This window comes from Diuraphis noxia, unplaced genomic scaffold, assembly GCF_037042655.1.
Source record: "Diuraphis noxia isolate RWA-SAM2 unplaced genomic scaffold, SU_Dnox_SAM2 contig0002, whole genome shotgun sequence".
In the NCBI taxonomy this organism is placed as follows: Eukaryota; Metazoa; Arthropoda; class Insecta; order Hemiptera; family Aphididae; genus Diuraphis; species Diuraphis noxia.
In genome coordinates, this window is record NW_028301712.1 from 63,214,989 (window position 1) to 63,237,454 (window position 22,466).

At 29.4% G+C, this 22,466-nt stretch overlaps 1 protein-coding gene across 4 annotated transcripts in view; it reads left to right on the forward strand.

The window, feature by feature from the left end:
• The window catches only part of trio (trio Rho guanine nucleotide exchange factor), a 118,478-nt gene extending 100,164 nt beyond the window's left edge, over positions 1–18,314 (forward strand). For 3 of the 4 annotated variants that reach the window (XM_015511720.2, XM_015511723.2, XM_015511724.2), the window contains 9 exons: positions 7,013–7,112; positions 11,870–11,975; positions 12,594–12,749; positions 13,315–13,395; positions 13,612–13,958; positions 14,461–14,617; positions 14,863–15,090; positions 15,803–16,003; positions 16,882–18,314. In XM_015511720.2, coding sequence (XP_015367206.1) covers positions 7,013–7,112; positions 11,870–11,975; positions 12,594–12,749; positions 13,315–13,395; positions 13,612–13,958; positions 14,461–14,617; positions 14,863–15,090; positions 15,803–16,003; positions 16,882–17,142 — 1,637 coding nt within the window. In that variant the 3' untranslated portion in view covers positions 17,143–18,314. The remainder of the gene's footprint in view (positions 1–7,012; positions 7,113–11,869; positions 11,976–12,593; positions 12,750–13,314; positions 13,396–13,611; positions 13,959–14,460; positions 14,618–14,862; positions 15,091–15,802; positions 16,004–16,881) is intronic. The other variant, XM_015511722.2, reaches the window with a different exon arrangement.
• The last annotated feature ends 4,152 nt before the right edge of the window (positions 18,315–22,466 follow it).

The following is a 22,466-nucleotide window of genomic DNA, read 5'->3' on the forward strand; positions in this document are numbered from 1 at the left end:
CTCGGCATTCTAAATTATGACTTTCTAAAACCTGCCTCAATACCAATTACGAGTATTTTCGGTGTCAGGTTCCCGTGTAAGATTTATTTTTATGTAAATTGTTCTTATTTCTCAATTTATTAGCTTATCATCTCTACATTTCATACATCATGTGTACTTTTAAAAACAATTTTCATCGAATTGTCCAAAAATCGACTACCCTCCTACCCCTTCTCGGGGTTTGTTCGCATAATTGTTTTAAAACGTCGGTTGTGTTGCTAGATTAAAGTCAAAATATTATAGAAAAGTATGAAGAAGTGGAAGCTATTTTTTATAGTTGTTTTTGCAATTTATTTAGTGTGGATGACCTAAGGCGGAGCGCATTATATTTATGATATTGTATACCCATGTTTTGAAATCGAGAATAATGTATTATACCTACTATCGATTTTTCAAAGCATACCAAAAAAAACTTTAGACTAATTGATTAATGTTGACCTCTGCCACAACATGTCTAAAGTCAATGAATGGTACACACACATATAAGTACATAAAATAATGCCCACTCTATAGTATTATAATATTAAACTATCTGAGGTACACTCGTGCATTCCTAGGGAGATAAAAATTGTTCCCCCTACAGTTTTGATTTTATAATGATATATTAATATATATACCTATATTATATATTAAACGCTGTTATTAAATATACATCATATACGCAGGATATTGTTTCATTAGCAAATCAACTATGTTTAGGTTAGGTATAGGACCTATACTATAGGTAATAATGTTCAAGTCAATTTATACGTTTTTAAAATAATAACTTTTGCGATACAATTTAATGTATTTTGAGTATAATACGCTATACACTATTTTTTAAAATCATTTAGTAGGTTTTGGCTTAAAAAAAAAAAATTAACGACGATCTATATTTTTAGTTTCACTTCGAATACAATATATTTTCTAATAATGTTGACATAAAGAATATCGTATATTGAACAGTTTTTGATTATAGCATTAAAGCTATTATGTATAGATGAGCGCAAGCCTAATGGACCATAACTTTTTTACCCCTCGCCATTTTATCTCACTTCGTCTAAACTTTAAATGCTTATTTATACAAAACTATTTGTTCACTATTTTATATTTAAACATCAATATTTCTAGAAAACGGTTCTAACTGCTTCCGATCATGAAATTAAAAATAACCTAAAAACCAACAAACATTACTTAATTAATTGACACAAAACAATTTATTTTAAAAATACAAAAAAAAAGTGTACCAGTCAAAAATGCGTATTCGATTTTTTTAGAACAAAAACGTTTGAACCGTAGTATATATTCGTGATCACGTCCTACCACAGTATAACATCTTCATTTACTTGTAATAATATTAGATAAATTCGTTTCTCGGCTAAACAGAACTTTTTGCGCTGCACTTGGCAAACGGTATTATATTCCTGCAAAAAACATTTATCATCAAATATGATGAATATATTATTATATTACACTCTGCAGTCAAAGCCTCATTATATGTGCCATACTGTCGTAGTATAATACATACCTATCAGAATGAACAATAGTGGATTATACGTTGATCGATCTATATTCGCGTTGTTGTTCGCATTATGATGTAATAGTATAGGTATACGATGTTTGAATAATGATTGAGGATAGTGACAAAAAAACAAACCCGGCTCGAAATGACGATTTCGCTGTTAACACGTATCTACATACTTTTACACATTGTATTATCGTAGTATAAAATACTAAATTATACTGTAATGTCAGTGACATATGGTTCGACATTTTCTGCAAACTAGATTAATTATTGCACTGCAATATACTTAACTCTGTACTGTATGCATTTACGCAATTACCATTCGAATTCTATTATACATATATAGATATCGCTTGAAAAAGGCTGACATATATTTTTAAAACACTCTAGCAACATACTAAAAATACGACAAACATCCGGTCATTTTTTTAAACGGTGTTTCGAATAAAAAAATTGCATGCACTTTCCATTAGGGCGCCATCATAGAATATATTCCACGAGATAACTCGAACTATATGTTGAGTGCACTTGGAAAACTGATTATAATATTATAATACACAGCAGTATACTTATTCAGATATAATTGTATAATGTATATTGTATAATGTATATAAATTATTTATTCGTATATGAATTTGTATGATTTAATAATGTTCGCGTTGACCGTGTGGGTGATAATTTATTGCAAATATTAAATGTTAGGTGCATAATAACTTAAGTGTCGTATATTATATATTATTATATTTATAAAAACGATTCTGTATCATAGTTGTGCTCATTTTAAATTGTTTTCCTCCTATAGAAGCCTGTGTCTTTCGATTCAACTATTTGTATATACTTGATGGAATGTAGTATTTTATATTAATTCTCATACAAGTATATATTGTATATTATTGTGTAACACAGTAAAAATATTAAACGTTGTGTAATGAACACACTAACGGTTATCGTTCGCTCTGTGTTTTGTGTACATGAGATTTATCGAATATTTATCGACAAACGCGCCAATCGCCTTCGACTGGACTGTGTATTATGTGTGAATGGCAAATAAACTTACCACTATACGGTTTGCAGTATCTTTTTATCCAAGTTCCCGTGAGTAGCGGGTATCCGGCCATGTTTATTACTATACGTATAGTGATGCGATAACATAATAATCTCGGCGGCAAAGAACTGAGAAGAATATTTCCTATATACGTTCCTCCGCCGTAATTGTGCCGTAATGTCGTTTACTCGTCATATAATTTACAGGTATAAAACTGCGTCATTTTTTTTGTTTACATTTCTAACAATGCGACCACAACGAATACATAAACCCACAAACAATCTATTTATTATACGCCTATATATTATATTTATATACTGAAGGTCTGAAAAAATAGTTTTCATAACGTTAATTTTCGCGACGCTAGAGGAAAAAATCTCCCCTTTTTATACATTATTATATTTATATCCTAACGCAATTATAATGGATCACCCCGTGCGTGTCGTCGGCGGACTTTCACATCATCCACCACCCACAATTCGTGCTAAAATTCGAAAACTCTCATATAACTATAATAATAAATAACATGGCGATAGACCTCATCTCGTGCCATACACAAGGGCGCCGGAAAAAAAAACGTAACAAGCGGTCAATTTTTCAAATCCCGTGACGTGCATTTTTTCATATAATACGATCAGCCTCGAGAAAAATAAATTTATCGTTAGCAGTATTGTACCGTGTAAAAAACAGATTATGTGCCGCAATAGAGAAGCACCGTTTGGCCCTGCTCACTTCGCCGATTGGCGGTCAACGCTGCCGCTGGACTACTGTATAGACACAATACATAATATATTTTATACACCGCTGCAGGCTTCGAGGCCGAAATTTTTCTAATAATTCAAATTCGTATTACATAGTATTATACTTCCGTCGGAGACGGTCTAGCTGAGAATGTGGAAAATATACGCGCGGAATCTTTTGTGCTATACAAGGTTCTGTATACTATTTCGCTGCCATTTATTCTTCAGAATAACGACGTGTGGCGCAATGGCATTATATTATACACGTAGTTTATTACATTGTTCGATATTCTCTACGAATCCATCCTACATCGATCACGCACTCACCGTTCTCCAGAGTTGTGGGCATTTCAAAGTCGGAAAAAAATGGTCAATACTCGTTATCCGCGGAAGCGAAATATATAATGTATATTGTTATGTTACTTATATTTTCGACGTCGGTATATACATACCGTAATAATATTGACTACAAACTATATTATGTGTATTAATTATAGTTAAGTAGTTTCGTTTTTGTAACAGACGGTTGTCGATCTCGCCTCTAAGACCTCGCCCTCGACGCTCCACGTAGGTACGCATTTGCATAATAACATTAGAGGGTTTTATTATAGGCATTAAGTAGTAGTTATATTGTATAAATGCATCATTTATTCTATAAACGCAACGACCATTATAGAGAAATACACCTACCGTGGGCTGTTTAATATACTGACAAAGTAATTATATTTAAATGTAACTGCCTTTACCGCTATTGCAATTGTATTATATATATATAGCATTGGACATAACATTTAAAAAGTATATTTAATCTATATATGTATATTTAATATTTATATTAATAAATGAATAATCATAATAATAATAATAATACCCATGTCCTATATAGATTATAATTACACTTAACGACTATGCAGGTAATATATTATAGGTACCTACATCATAAATCTTTTCAAATAATTTTTTGCAAAAAGAAACGACGTTATTTTCGCTCTTTGGCATATTCATGGTCTTGGTCTATATAACGGTTATTAATTGTGTAATGTTATTACTTTTTTAATTGTATTATGCATAACCTCTCAGTGACGATATTATACAACTTATTGACTCAAAAATCAAAATACCATTATTGGTAAACAAATAGCGCAACGGGTTAACGGAAGAGAAAGATATTTTAAACTCCATAGTCGTATTGCTGTACGTTAGCGCTCTACCTACTTTTCGTCGTTAGTCGTTACGGGATAGACTAATTTTTTTGATTTAGAAACCACTTAATATTATTATTGTTATGTGTAATAGTTCAAAGTTTTGTTGTGTACAAATCATATCAGTTTTATACTGATTAAAAATTATATTGTTGTTTTAAAAGTATACCGCATAATAATAATTATAATAATACAATAAGTAATTTTTTAATCATCGATTATAATTATTATGATTTATCAAACTTACGGGTACGAAAATTTATCCTTATTTTAGAAGATTTTTCGATTCAATGATTGTGGTTTTGCTTAAACTCATTTATATAATTTTTAAAAAGAAAATAGAAAAACAATTCAGCAAAGTATTTTTGAAAACGTTGATATCAATGTGGTTTCGTAACTCCGCGAGATTGTCGTGTGCATTATTATTTTTAAATACTCATAAATACGTTGATGATATATCAGGCTAACAATGGTTCAAAACGTTTTATATTTGTATATCAAAATGTGTAGAATATTTAAATGGAGTAATCTGTAATAATATGGTTGACATTCAAAAATCTCCACAGTCACAAAACATTATATCAACCTACGCTATAAATGATAATATACCATATATATATGTCCGGAACTGATACTGGGGACGGCAAGACTAATGTTGGCTTATATTTTATAAGTTTGGTATTAGTATTGCTGCAATACTATAGCAAACCAAAAAATCAATAACCGTACTTTACATCATAATAAAATCGATGTATAACACTTCAATAACTACCTATGTAAACGTGGTATAATAATAATAAAGAATAACTCGTACATTTTTAAATTACCTCCAGGGTTCGCCACCCACCGTCGTTACATATTATATTATTATTATTATTGAAAATATGAGAAAGATAAAAAATAAATTCAATTATAATATTACTTAGGTAGGTAGGTACTATATTATGTATTATATAGATTTTGGAGACGACAAGTATACCATGGGGGCTAGGGCGCTAAGCGTGCGTATAAAATTCTTATATTATATAGACTAGATTTTTATGAAAAACTTCAACAATATAATCTAATTGCATACTGTAGGTTAAAAAATGTAACGTTCAAATAATCGCTCTCAGGTATAGGTGTATTGACTTATTACCTATATCTCGATCCATTCCTGGGAACACGACTGAAGGGAGATTCGCAGGAATTATCGAAAATTTGCAAGAACAAATATTTTAGCTTACACACCATGAGGCAAAATGATAGTGTATTGAATTAACTAATTATTTTAAATATCCAAGGTCTTTAATTAATGTCTATTTACCTAAGTGTAATATTTAAATTGTGATAAATTTTTAAGATATACCTTTGTTTTAGCCTATGCCTTATTATTATAAAACCAGCTTAACGATATCTAGATATACCTATACATAATAGTATGTCCACAAACTTAAAATACTATCGCACGCGCCTACGTGGTTAATTAATTACTTCAGCATGTTTTTGTAATGTATTTTATGCTACCTAATAATAATAAAATTATACATTACTTGATAACACGCATTTATCGCATATAAAAATAGCCATTGCAAGCAGTAGTAGTACAAACTAATATCGAGTGTCAAATGACTCATTTCAGAAGATACAGCACAAAGTATCGTTTTGCTACTGTGTTAACTGCTGCAGTATAACTTAAATCGTGGTGGTGAATCATCGATGATTCTTTGGTAACAAACAATGTTTTCACTTGATAATGTCAAACCACTTCAAAACTTGTCAAATCATTAATTATAATATGTTATATACCTAACTTATAATGATAATAATATACATTCCTATAAATACCTAAAATTATTCGTGAAATTAAATTTAAATTTAAATTTGTGTATCAATTGTAGTTAGACTTTTCAATGCTAGAACAATAATTCGTTAATATAATTTAATAATAAACACAATTTGACTTTGGCTGATTTGTTTGTTTTATTATTATTTGGCTAACCTTCCGCATACACATTCGGTACAATAATTGAGATTGTTTTATTATTATTATTGGCTTCTGAAGTAGTTGTAGTCAATAGGTCATAGCATAGTCATCGTCGCACTCACTTCACTATTCAGTATACTCCGTCTAGATAGGGAATGTTTCCCCCTCGCTATATTTACTTTTTGCGCATAGGTTTTTGGAATATTACTCCACGATAGCATACTGCGGTTGTCCGCAAATAAATTAAATACTTTGTGGTTTCCGTCAGTATATTGTATTTTCTATTTTTTTTTCAAATGATTGACATTAAGTAAGCCAAACGTGATTCCCGTTTTCGATGCAGTTTTTACTCTTTTGTCAACCGACGAAATAGTTGTATAACAATACAGCGCCTATTTATCCATCCTGCATCACTTCGGTCGACCTGTGATTGTTGTATATTATTATTGTACGTAATGTGATTATAAATATTTGTACTAAATACTAATTGCAATTCGTATATTTTCTTTTTTTCAGAAACCACCTCGGGAGAATGTGTGGATAATGCCTCCGCTGCCGTTACAACATCTTTGGTTTGCAATAACTCACCGGTGACCAAAAGACGTGTCTTTAGCGGGTACGTAATGATTTTTAATCTCGCACAATCACTGCAGACTATGCTATTTTATTAAAGTACAATTATAATATATTGTATCGATCGATTCGTCTATTAATGCCTAAATATAATATATACCACGCATGTCCCACATCGTAATGCAGGCCGCACTCACATATAATTTTCCATCGCTTATAAATCGTATAATAATATATTATTATGTGTTAAATATACTTTTATATTATGCTCATGGTCACAAATTAAGATATTTTATGTTTGCTGACGGGATTCGAAAATTTACCCCATATAATTATTTACATTCATAATTCATAATATATATAATTCACGAGTTGTTACTATAGGTAGCGCTCGCAACAGATGTTCTTATAATAGGACGTGATAACATATTTAATAATGTGTAATATTTATTATCAAATAACTATCAAAAAATATTTCTTTTATTTAATAAATTATATTAATATCTACATATAGCTATTTTCATAGTATCATTAAAATTTACAATTTTTTTTAACTAGAAACCCGAAATTATATTTTGAGTAATTATAGGATTCATTATTATTTTGTGTGATCGATTTATATAGGTTCGATACTTCGAGTTTGTACATTACAATTTCTCAAGTACATAAGTAATAATCGATATCGGTTGACATAATATTATATGGTGGGCTGCTGTCTGGCAACCAATGTTTATATATATTTTGTATTTTGTTTGCTTACTTGGTACTTTTAATCCCATTCGAATGTTCTGAAAATATACACAATTTGTTGATCCGGCTTACCAATTGTCAGTTTTTCACATGATAAAATATAAAGTAATATATTAGGTAGGTATATTTGTGACTTTCTGATTTTTACAACTCGTCATCATAAACTCACAAATGATTCATTTAAATTATGCTGTGCACCGCAGTGGCTGCAATCAAATTATTTTACCATGGGAGGAGGGGGAATCGCCGCTGCACGCACAGCACCACTAATCTATTGTTTCGAATAAAATTTTTTAATCACAATAATTATAATGTCTGTAAATCAATATTGATGTATTTTTAAATAATATTAAACTGATACCCATTTTAATTTTGTATCGATTTACAATATTTATATTTTATAGGCTTCAGATTTTAATTAGGTTGTAACCTACCTGAGCTTAACGTATCTTGTTAATATTTCTTCTGAATAAGTTAATAGCTTCTATATTATATTGTTCTACATTTTACCTATATTTAAGTATACATGTACCGTTTTGAATACATAATTAACTCAATTTTATGATATTGCAAAATCAAATATATACGTATAAAATATGTCACCCGTAGAATGAAAACGTAATAACTAATGAGATATGATGTGTTTTAGAAAAACATAAATCTAGAAGTTTATTAAAAACAAAAAAATCAAAAAAAGTTAATACTTTTCGAGATAATTAGTGTACCCACTTAAATGGATCTCCCTGTATACTTAGTTTATCATATACCTATTTATATATGGAACTGAATTTGATATTATTATTAACAATGTTTTCTGAAGCTCCTACGTTATGCTCATTTTATAACATACCCTACATTTCATATGTTTTTGAATTAGAGTAAAAAGTTTTTTATTTTGCATTCTGCATTCATATTTTGACGATTTTAAAGTCACATTTTTGTTTTAATATCATATATTGAAGCAATTTTTGGAATTTTATTTTAACATTTTACATGCATGATTTTTATTTAAATTTAATACCTTCAGGTATAATATTAAGTAGCAATTGTTGTCTATTATATTATTGGACAATATAGTAATTTGAATTTCCATACTCTTAATAATTAGAAATAGTCTGTAATGGTGTAGTTTAATTAATCTGTTGGCGCAATAAAATCGAAGTCCGGCGATATCCAGCTTTAGTATGGGGTTTAATGTCGTAACATGCGCACCTACCTACATTTTTTTCTTCACTTAGTTTTTTTTATTTTATGACCTTTATTAATATAATAGGTATAATTAAAAATGCTGAACCGACAGCAAGTTTAGACAATAGTTTTTCCAGATTTAAGTAGTTCAAAACAATCAGTTCTGTCTGTAAAAGTGTTTTACAGCTCTAAAAAATGTATGATTTCAATTATACGAAAATTATTTTAAGAATAATAATAATAATAAAACATTTAAATCCTATCCATAATTATTGTATTCTATTTTAATATTATTACTTTTTTGAATAAGTAACTATTTAGGAAATCAATCAAGAACCTAAATACTAAAATATACGTTTTTATATTATTCCAAAATTATGAAAAATAATAGAAAGACGCGTACAGCAATTGTCCTATATATAAAATATTGTTTCCCGCGGAAAGTTCTTATAGTCTTGATTACGTAGTTATTATACGTAGTTCATGTACCTGTATCTTTTTGTACATACTATATACATATCGTTCCACCACGCTTCTTATAAGTATCATGTACGTCCTGTATCGACGTGGTTTTAATTATATAGATAAATAGTATTTATTATAATATTATGGGTGCGCGCCCTCCTCATGCAGTATTTACACTTAAACTTGCCTCGTGTGATTAATTCGTATTTTGTACAACTTTCTCTTCACACCGCGCACAAACGTTTATTACTGGTGATGATATGTAAATATATTACTTACGCAGTTACGCATATAGGTACCTAGGTTAGTATAAATATATACATGTATATTATTAAAACCAACTCGTCGGTAACGCGATATTTTTTTGATAATGGCGATTTGCTCGGCGGTGTACGACGCCGTACGGCGCCACTGCGACGATGATATTCCGTCCGCGGTTGGGTTTCCTTATAGGGCCGCAATGAGATTTCCCAACCTCCGGCCCATTACCATATATATTATCCAGCGACACGGTAGTGTCGCGAGCTAAGTAAAAAAAAAAGGAAGGCGAAGCACTCGACCGTGTATATATACAGAAACCTAAACATTCCCATTTAATACGTGTTAATATTTTGGTATTCTTTATTAAAGGCTGTAGGTCTAATAAATGAACCAAATAGTTAGAATGAGATATCAATCGATCGAGAAAATCATAGGCTACGTGCTTTTATAATTTTAAATAGAATCGGTTGAATAGTATTTTAGTTATGATCAAAAAACTGTGGATATTTAAGTGATCATTTTATATTACTTTCGCCGCCGGCTGCCGTATTAAACGCGTCATGTTGACGGGACGAGTGAGAGGATTCTTGCGACGGCGGCGTGTGTCTCCCACTACTATTGCTTCCCCCCACCGCTAGACACATACAACATACTAACACGCGAACATGGTCCACAATCGCTTATCAGTTATCGGTATCGGTGCATTCTGTTTTCGTAATTTGAAATTTCGTTCTTTCTTCTTTCGTCTCGCGTCCTGCGTACGAGCTTGTTGTCGGCGTTATTGTCTCGTGTCCATAATATTATTATTCAATGCACGTGGTATCACCAAACCTAACCGTATCGACTATCTATCATTTTCCATTGAGCATTTTATTGTTAAATAATATATAGTCGTTATAATAATAATTATTATTATAACAGTCTTTATTATAATTTATAATACTTTATTGTGACTGTCTTCATATTTGTGTCGAATTGTGTCTACATTAAAAATGGTAACTTAACTCCAAAAGGCGCGAGATATGAGGAAAAAAAATATCAGGAGTCTACTCAATCTAAAATCGTAGTTGAAAGTTATAATAGTACTACTATTAAACAGTGCAGTATTAACACGGTACATGAAGTACCACTAAAAAGAAAGAATCCAAAATCCAAACAGTTATTTCCATTTTATTAAATATTGAAAAATGTACCAATAGATCAATTGGTAAATTAAAAATGCCTCTGGTTCAAGGTAGGTGTACTGCAGATAGAGTATTAAAATGGGTGCTGAAGTATAGGAAACAAAATGTACTTTTGTACAGAACGATATGTTTAAACATCTTAAAAAAATTATAAATAAGACATTACATCATAATAATGGAAAAAAAAATAAAAAATATCTTGACCCTAATAAAACTAATGATATCTCAACAAAAACACTACGTCAACTCCGTGTAAAAAAACGCTAAGTAAAAAAAAAAATATATATAAATGCAATAAAATGTGTGATATAAGGTGGAATCTAAGTAAATAGTTTAATGAATAAAATGTATGTATAAATAATTAATTCAAATTTAATAAAAATTGGTTATTTATATTAATTTATAATATGAATTATTTTAACTCAAATTGATCCAATTTTGGTTTACTTGGCCGGAAGATTCAGTCTAAAAAATGTATAGCCAAGTACTAATAGTTTATGTAATAAATAATGAAAGCACCATTACAATAAATAAATTGTTTCCGGCTAAGTAAACCAAAATTGGATCAATTTGAGTTAAAATAATTCATATTATAAATTAATATAAATAACCAATTTTTATTAAATTTGAATTAATTATTTATACATACATTTTATTCATTAAACTATTTACTTAGATTCCACCTTATATCACACATTTTATTGCATTTATATATATTTTTTTTTTTACTTAGCGTTTTTTTACACGGAGTTGACGTAGTGTTTTTGTTGAGATAATAATAATACGCGTTTTACAGTCTATGACCATATGTGGTTGTTTATTATGTTATACATTCATATATATACATATATATATGTATGTATTGCAATCTCTGACCATAGGCGCATGGTATATATTATATAATTTAATTTTTGTTTATTTGTCGTATACTCATCACGCGTTTTGTCCGCAGGAGGATGTGGATCCCACAACCATTGAGGAAATTCAGCAACGGCAGCAAAGTCGACAAAAACCACGTGCAGTCGTCGGCCAAAAAGGGAACGGATAAAAAATACAAAGTAAAATTAAATACTATATACCTATATACTTATATACCTATATTGTCACTTATCTATTACCGTCATACTATTATCTGCTATGAATCTATAATTCATCTCTATAAGTTCGAGACTTGTGGCGAATGCCTATCGAGATGTAGTCCATGTTTAATACATATATTATAGCCTAGAATTTTATACAAAGTCATTCTAACGAAAGATAATTCAAGTAATGGTTTTTTTTTTTCAAAGTTCTAAAAGGATTACGCCTCGTTTATTTATGTTCTACTACGGTTTTTTCATATACATATATAAGTTATAATCTTATAAACAATGTTATTTGTGTATAAAAATTAAATAATTTAAATTATCATAATAAACGTCGTGGGTAAATAACAAACCACAATGTGTTTAATGTGAAATTTGTAAAGTTTAAAACATTGCGTGTTAAATAAAGCTTTTATTTTAACATTTTTTAAGTGCTATAAGTCTCAAACCAGGATTTTTACTTTGTATATACATAGTAAAAATTAATACTAATTAATAAGTCCGTATAGTATATTATTCTAATCCGCTCGTAATGTGGGAAGTTTAATATGTATATTAAATATACTAATGCGTGCTGTTTTGTTTCTTTAGTCGCCCGTCAGCGAAGTCAACAAAACTTTGCCGAATGAAGACGAACAGAATGGTGAAGAACCGGATGACGATCTCGAATTGCCGCCACCCATGAAACCAATTTCCGAGTCGATTTTGGTGAACGCCTCCGACTCTGCCACAGTCCCTTCACAAAGAGTGAGTATACAAATATTGTACAATAGTATATATCAATTTTCTTTATTTTTGGATGTATGAATAATAATAATGTAATGTCCTTGATTATTTATTTTAAACCAATATACCCTTAATATTTTATTGGTACCATAATCGTATAATACACTTTTATAGTATTATGTTTTATACGCGCGTTAGGCAATCTTCATAGGTGCAACTATAGCTTTTTTTTTAAATGTTGGGGATTTTATTATAAGTACCAAATTGTTTCGTACCAATATAAAAGATTTGGCGTAGGTAGAGAGAACTTTTTTTAATGTAAGTAAAAATTCTGATGGATAAATAATAAATCATCATCGTATGTTTCAAGAGTAAGCCTGTTCTTTAAAATTGTTGGAAGTGATTATATAAGCCCTCTTCAGGTTTTCGCTTATATACAGTGATAGGGGGTATCTAAAAGTTCCATGTTATATTATAGTTTAGTTTATTTATTGTTTCGTGATCATGACGACTTTATTATGTGTATGTGTATTATATAATGTTTTGTAATAACTGACAAAACCACGATGTGTTTGTTGTTCTTCAGACTTCGGGACTGTCAGCAGAAGTGACGGCCTCGTCTTCGGCCGACTTGGCTGAAATCGAACAGATCGTCAAAGATAGAATGGTGAATTTTGAGAGTGAACATTTTTATGTAGATTGAATTCATTATATAGATTATATAGATAAATTGATGTATTTCTTAGAGTTTAGTGTTGTGTGTATGTATGTGTGTATGCAATCGCAGTAGTTACCTATTTCTTGTGCACGGCTTGTCTTTTTGTTTTTGTTTATTCCTTCTTTCCTTCTAGTTTTCTTGTCTGAATCGTAAACTGTTTTATAGGAACAACACACCACCACCGCTGCAGCCGCCGCCGCCGCCGCTGCCGCTGCCTCTACCATCAACTCCACCAACTTTTCCTCCGACAAGATAAGCGGTGAGTCGAGACTGAAAAACGACGTCGTCGAGTGCGAAGACGCGTTACATAAACGGGAGTATGTAATGAGAGAGCTGGTAGAGACCGAACGAGACTACGTCAGAGACCTCTCTCTAGTGGTCGAAGGCTACATGACCGTGATGAGAGATCCCGAGGCCGCTGGCTGTGACATCCCTATGCCTGAGGACTTGAAGTCTGGCAAAGACAAAATGATCTTCGGTAACATCGAACTCATCTACGAATGGCATAGAGAGTAAGTTATTTTACATTTTTGATTTATTTTAGTTACAGTAGATTTAGATACATACACATATGTATATAATATTTTTTTATCATAATAAATGACATATATTTTTTTTTAATTACATTTTATTCAAATAATTAAATATTTTAAAATATCTTTGGATATTTAAGTCAGTCATCATATTATTTAAATTGTGTCTTATGACGTGTTCTTATTTATTTCCGTATTTTACATGTATACTGTATAGGTCTAGTTTCATATACAAAATAACGATTGACTATATTATAATTTTAAATATTCAACCGAATAATTATCAAGATGCCTGTATTTTTTTTTTTAATATCTTTAATTCTTAATTTTATTACTTAATTGTTGATGAAATAAATTATTTCGGAAGTGCGCTGATATTTTTAGTGCATCATCTACTCAATAGATATGAATTATGCATAAGTGAATTTCAATTTTTGGTATTTTCACTTTATAATTTTTTGGTATTTTTAATTTTTTACAGTGTATTCCTGGCGGCCGTTGAGCGATGTCTCACCCGACCGCACGAGCTCGGCAAGTTGTTCAAAAAATACGAACGCAAGCTTTTGATGTACGTAGTTTACTGTCAAAACAAGCCAGTTTCCGAATACCTCGTTTCTGATCACAATGATTATTTCGAGGTAATAACGTCTGCCATAAATAAATTAAAGTATTTATATAGATAAGCTCGAGAAAAATAATATTATATCTGATTTTAATAATACAGTCACTAAAGCGTAATACTAAAATATTGGTGGTATAAAAATCAAAATATGTTTTAAATTATAACCATTTTATATTTTTGTCTGCTTTATCTATATACGGTCGACCATAAAATATACCACTATAATATGATCTAACAGCTGTTTTGTCGTTTTTTTTATAGGAAATGCGTCAGTTCCTAGGACACAAACTCCAGCTTAGTGACATCCTCATCAAACCTGTCCAGAGGATTATGAAATACCAGCTGCTTTTGCGGGACATGTTCAAGTACACGGAGCGGGCTAGGTTGGCAGACGAGATGGAAGCCCTTCGGCAAGCTATGCACGTCATGCAAGTAGTGCCCAAAGCAGCCAACGACATGATGGACGTTGGTCGGTTGCAAGGTTTTGACGTGAGTACATTATATACCTATTATATACAATCACAGACTTGGTAACTCTGCGGTCCTTATAAACACTGTGGTTCTTTTATCAATGTATACCTAATCACATTCTTGGCAAATATATAGGTATGCGTTTCTCAAAAGATTTTTTTACCTAATTTTAAGTCTTGATAATGCATTTTTAAACAGTGTTGTTTTTAACGTCACGTAATTTACTGTAAGTTACTTACCTATTGCTGTATAATTTACTAGGTACTGCTTTAAAATTTGATAATTTTCGAAAAAATCATTTGTTTTAGAATTTTCAAAAAAAAAAAACTAAAAAATTAAAAAATTTTATTGTATAAAAATTTAAAGAACTTAAATATGATTATGACTCAAAATATTAATTTACTCTCTTCCCTGGATAGTGGATACATGCCTTTATTGGCATTTTATTGACTTTGTGTAGTTATGTACATGAATTACCTTGTACAACTCGTCTATCGCTTTACACCAATATCTGGGGTAGATACTTTCTAAAATATATCAACATAATAATAATACCTTTTCGGTAAATCGACTTTTTGGAATGTGTTAGTTACGCTCAATTCTTATATCATGTTATTCTGGCCTTAATTTCCCATCCTTATAAGTTCGGCTTTTCGGATTTTACCATAATCCAATCCAAACAAAATCGTGATAAAAACGATTTATATTAACCTATCATTAACCGTTTTAGGGCAAAATCACCGCTCAGGGCAAGCTACTGTTGCATGGCATGTTGACGTGCGCCGAGGGCCCGAGTTGCAATCCGAACAGAGTACCACCGCTCAAGGACCTGCACGTATTCCTGTTCGAACAGAGTATAATTCTCAGTGAAGAAATGCGTAAAAAGGCGCAGTTCAGCAGTCCAGTGTACGTTTACAAGGCGCACATTCAGGTAAAAAATCGTCTACGATCTTTTTTTGCTTAAAAAAAATTTAAGACATTAAAATGTTAACAAAATAGTGAGGTGCTATTTCATAAGATAAAACCTATTCGTTTTACACATCGTAGAGTACTAAAAAAATTCATCAAGTGTACACTTTTTTATGAAACGAAAACAGAAACCTAATGTTTCATGTATTGTTTTCTTATCGATTTAGATACAATTAATTATTTTCATATTTTGTTTTACAAGAATAGTTTTCACTGTCAATTTTTATATAAAAACGAATAAACAAAATATTATACTTCAATATAATATTGCAATAAAGTCGATTTCATAAAAAAATTTGTAGAATTTATTTCGTATGAAAATATGATTTATTATGAGTTACATTCATATTTATTTTATAACAATACGTGATTATTTATTTACAATGCATATTTATTAGCAATCTAATTTCTATTTAATATTTTAAAACTTCATAAAACTTTCTTTTATGATTCATTTCTAATTTTTTGTTACACTTATATATGTGTAAATACTTATTTTTGATGTGTTAAATTTGCACTTTATGTGATTAAAACATATTAGTGCTATTAGGAGGTTATGATTTCCCATGTGTATTACTTATAATAAAATAATAATAACAATCATAATTATTAATTATGTTGTATTACAATATTTAAATTGCATTTCATATATTAGATGGCTAAAATTACACAATGTCTAATTTAAGTGTTCATTTCATATTATCACATCATGAAAAATTCATGAGTTTTTGATTTGTTTTGTAGTATAATATTAAATATGAAAGATTTCCATATCCTGATAAATAGTAAACTTATTGTTAATCATATGGCTATAAATCTTATCATATTAATGTGTTTCAGGTGAACAAAATGACCCTGGATGAGAGGCACGGTTCATCCAGCAGTAATTCGTCTGATGATTCGTCTGATGGATCTTTCATTATCAAATCCACCGACCCCAAGAGGCCTCCGCTATGGTTTGTGTGTCATGCGCACAGTGCTGAATCGCGTTCTGAATGGTTGCAGAACCTCAGGCAAATACTTCAGACGCAACAGGACTTCCTTAAAGCCATACAATCACCTATAGCTTATCAAAAAGAACAGACAAAGGAGGCCAGTTAGTTGGCAGAGTGTGTTATGATAAACAAATAAAATAGAAAATAAAAAAATACTATTCTACTTAACTTGTCAGCTATGACAGTTTAGTGTGATTGTGTTCGGCACATTGACAATTTAAGTCTGACCATGTCCCCAAGCAGATTGAATATTATAATAATAATAATTATTATATTATTAATATCAAGACGACATTCCTATTTTACATTATCTTTTAAATTTTTATCTAAGTAGTTTTTAAAAATAAATAAAGAAAAATAATACTATTTGTTTTTACATTTAAGACAACATCGATTAAATATTATCATCACGTGAGATTGACTTTTAACTTTAGAGCTTTCTAGAGGATATATATATAGGTATATATTTATGTATTATAATTTTTACTGTGAGAACAACGATTTTCAAAAAAAGAAATATCCATGTAGACAACGATTACATACAAGTTCTGTATAAACATCTTCAGGTTCTTTTTTTTTAAGGATCTAGTCAAATGTTTATTTAGACTAATTTCTATTTTATAATGTTTCTCTTACTATAATTATTTTTATTTTTGTTTATAAATCCTGTGCAGTTTCGTTCATTATTATTGATATTATTAAAACCTACAATATTTATACATATAATACTATAGACAGTACCTACATGTACAATATAAACATTATCTAAATGTCTAATAAAATTTAGTAAAAAAAAAATTATTACTATTCATTATTAGTATGCTCGTAATATTCATTAGTGATGTGATGGTCCAATATTTACGATTATCATATTGATGCCTTATCTAATAAGATTCTATTGTTATTGTATCATACCAACACCTAACGGACACCAGAAAACTAATATTAAATTATTATATTTATTTAATATGTATACTTTTAAAATATGAATACACAAATAATGTGAGTGAGTGGGTCTCTGGTGGATGATTTGTCATCGCCATGCTCTTATTAAAACTAAGGTTGTGTATGTTTGATTTTGTGTAATAATTTTTTTTTATTATTATTTTAATTTCATCAACATTATATTAATATAATATATTATAATTATAATTATTATATTTTTGTTTGCCAAAATTTAATGCACAAACTGTTGATTGTAAGTTATGATGACATTATAATATGTTTGTATATAATATTGAAGAACAATAATAAAACAAAAATTGTTGTTTTTTTTAAGACAGTTATTTTTACTTTGGAATATTTTGTAATTTTTGTCATTGCTGTTTATTTGTTTAAAAACGTGATAAAATATCGTCCAGTTAATAATTAGTAAAGTCCAGATTTATATGTTTTACATAATATCGTTAAATATTGAGTTAATGCTGTATTATAGAGTTAAAAATGTGGACGATTCATTTGACACAGTCCATAAGAAAATGTGTTTTTTGCATATTTGAACATATTTTAAGGATTAGAGAATATTTAGATAATTTGGAATATTTAGAAATAATTTGTAAATTATGAGAAAAAGATACTAATTTATTTTACCTTTAATATTTATAGGATAAAAGGAGAATATTTCGTACTATCAGAACATTAATGCTGCAAATCACGAAAACCATGTTTTAATAAAAACGAGTTTTTTGTTTTGACAACATTGTAAAATACCTTTTACACGTAAAATTTAAAACTTGATGTTTATGTAAAAACTAAACATAGGTACCTACCTTTTATATAATATAAAAATAAATTGTTTGACACTTGAAAAAATTTAAATTATACTTATCAATCTATTAATAATATAGTTTTATACTGAAATCTTACATAAAATTTTTAACCTAAACTTTGGTTTTATAATTACATAGGCAGGTAGTAAAATTAATTTTTCTGTTTTTGAATTAATAAAAAAGAAAAATAATCAATAGAGATTATGAGAACATTAGGTAAACTATATTAATGTATTAAAAAATATCTTAAATCGCTAAAAAAACAATTACTATTAGTTTTATATAAACTTTTAAATATTTTTTAGACTTATTGTGTGAACAATTTTCTCTTCAAATTGTCTTCTTATCAGTTTTATTTTCAGTCTCAATATTAAACATGATATTTTATTTGAATTTATATCTTAATACTTGTTTTGTATATAATAATAATGGCAGGTTGGTATCAATGTTTATGTTACATTGTTACATAATGTAATCCTATCTACTTTAATACAACTAAATTATTTATCAAAATAAATTACCTTTTAATTAAAAATATTCATAAAACTATTCTTTTAAACTATATTATTTATTTACTTTAGGTATTGGATCTAAATCTATATTTAAAAATTATTATTCACCAGGTAGATAATGATTTGTAAAATAATGTTTTAACTTATTGTCAATATTTTCATATTAATCAAATTATGATAATGGAACATTAAAATATTATTATCATATAAATAAAAAATATAGCCAATTAAAATAATAATAGTATTATAACAATTTCAATTTACAATTCAGTTGGGTGTTATTTCGAAAAAATACATTAGGTACTACAATAACGATTGTAAGGCTATAATATTGTGTGGCAATAGTGATGTATTATTTTGAGATATCACACTATTCCATTTATAGCCATTAGCCACCAATTACTTTCCTAAATGCATTACTGTTTTTACGTATACCGTAGGTATCATCGTAAACAACGATGTTTTTACCATTGGAAAACGTGTTTAACTCAAAATCGACAATTTTTTAGTTGTTACACTATTGCTCTGATTATGCGATTTGTTGGTTTTATAGAAATATTAGCATCATATTTCCGGTTTTGTAAGAGAATATAAATCCGGTGTTAAATAATACGCCATGTGTACAACAGTAGTTGCAATGGGGCAAGAACAAGACGTGTTTAGACGTTTAGTCTTTAGTGGTTGAGCGCACAGATACACAATTATGACCATGTACTCGATTTCCATTCCGTATTTATTGTAATACAGTTGTTGTTCTAGTATTGATTTCAAGCCATCATTAATCGCTATTTATTACTTTTTTTTCACTAAATCAGATTATCAAACTGAAAATTTAATCCAATTTTACCCATGGTAAAATGGTGCTTTTGTCAAGTTTTTGTTAGTGTTCGGTCAACTATTCGCCCTAGATGGGTGAAATAATTATCGTGTTGGAACGTCCTGCGGTTGTCTATTCAAAATAATATACGAATCAGTGCTATATAGTTTAATTATAGATAAGTATGTACTTTAGTTTATTGTAAAGTATCAAGAATCAATTGGACAATTATTTAGATATTAAACACTAATTAATAAGCTTTTGCTTTGCCTTATTGAAAAAAAAAAGATCCAGCCTGTCACCAAATGGATTCTATCTGACGCAGGGCCGTGTTAAGGGGGGGGGGGGGGCAATGGAGGCATTTGTCCTCGGACACTATAGTTTGGTAAAATCAATGTGGCGCCTCGAGCTTGAGAAACCGCTGTTGGTGGATCATAAACTTATATAAATGTCCATGGGCGCCGAAAATCTTAGCACGGCCCTGATCTGACGACAGCTCAAGTGTTTATTACTACCTAAAAGTAAGTAGATATTTATTACAATAAGTGTAAATATTGGAATTCAACATTCGACTGCTGTGCTTGTACATGACTAATAAATTAATGTGTTGAATAATTTTTTTCATCGTGAAAAAAAAAATGTTACATGACGAATTTTTTTATCAGTAACATAAGTACGTTATAAATCAATGTTTATAATATCGACTCTATTTTGTATCGATCAAAATTACGTTTTTAAAAATTAAACGTCGGTCTATTTCGAAACGAAAAAATAATCTCTAATGTAATTCACACTTTATTTGGTTCAAAACGTTCAATTTTTAAAAATGTAATTTTTATGTTGGGTCGTGATCGTCAAGATCGTTTTTAGTTAAACGAGTTAATGCGATTGGTGAGTAGACCTCTAGGTGATGTTTATCTGCCTTTTATTTGTATTTTGCAATTGAAAGTTTGAAACGAAAGAGAAAGCTTCATTTATAACTTTTCTTACTCCAAGACCGTAGTAGTATCAAAAGACTTCGATACTATATTATTATGTATACTATTAAATGTTTACTACCGTGTAGCAAATGTAGTCACATAGCACACTTAATTAAATTCGAATATAATAATTAATTATAAATAAAAACACATTAGTCGATATTACTTTTATTAAATTTGATACAGATGCAAATACAAACCACGACTACCTATATATGAAATGTATAATGATCAAAACACCAATCTAATTAATACGGAGATAAAAAATAAATACATAAATAAAATGTTCAGAATTTTTTTTCCTCGATGATTAATTATATACATTTATAGTCACATTTGCTATAAAGAAACAACATGTGAAATCGAAAAAAAAAATCCACCACGTATAAAATATGACACACCATACAGGGCGATTCATTTATCGCAAAGAAGTTGTTTTTGAATATATTTTGTTTGTATGATTCGAAATTATTACATCATAATAACGTTGTTGGAATAGGTATAATTAAAATTTTGATTTTCCTATTTTTTAAAAGACAGCATATTTTTTCCATTTCATATCCCGAAAAGGAGTATTTTTGTTAAGCAACGCATACAGGAATAATGGTAATTTAGTTAAAATTTCAAATGTTCATTGGATATCATATAATGATTTATGAGTTTATGACTTGTTGTTTTGCTTGGCCGACGGCAGGTGGTTAATCTCCGGCTTTGGAAACGCACACAAAAATTGTTTTTCGTAATCGAGTAAATCGAAATATTGTATCAAAAATAAAAGCCACATCTACGAATCATCATAATATTATAACTTCTATCGTTAATTTTTCTTTTTGGGAACTATAATATAATCATATATACATATATAGTTATATAAATAATATTCACTGTTAATTGTTGTACAATACAGGATGACAAAAACGGTAAAACTCTGTTCATATTATCTGAATTTTATTTTCATTTTTCGCATAAACGTACCTACTTAAATATCTCCTTATTTCTGGTGTTTTTTGTTCCGCCATAGAAACCTAATAGGTAGATATTATACTGTATTTGTATAGAACTATATATAATAATATATATGAGAACTTTAATTTTATTTAGACATTATTCTAAAAGAATAGGAAAAAGTGTCTTGAATACGAAACTTCTACCGAAGTCGTGTGTAACTACGCATTATCATATTATTATAAAGAAAATAAGTAGCCAATAAACCATTATAACTCGCCAATAATTTTAATAACCGATCGTTTGAACTATGCTGTATAATCGTAAATGTGTACGTTACGTAAATACAGTGCGAATGATAATGATAATAACGGTGTGAGTTCACGTTTCAGTTATTATAGGCTTAT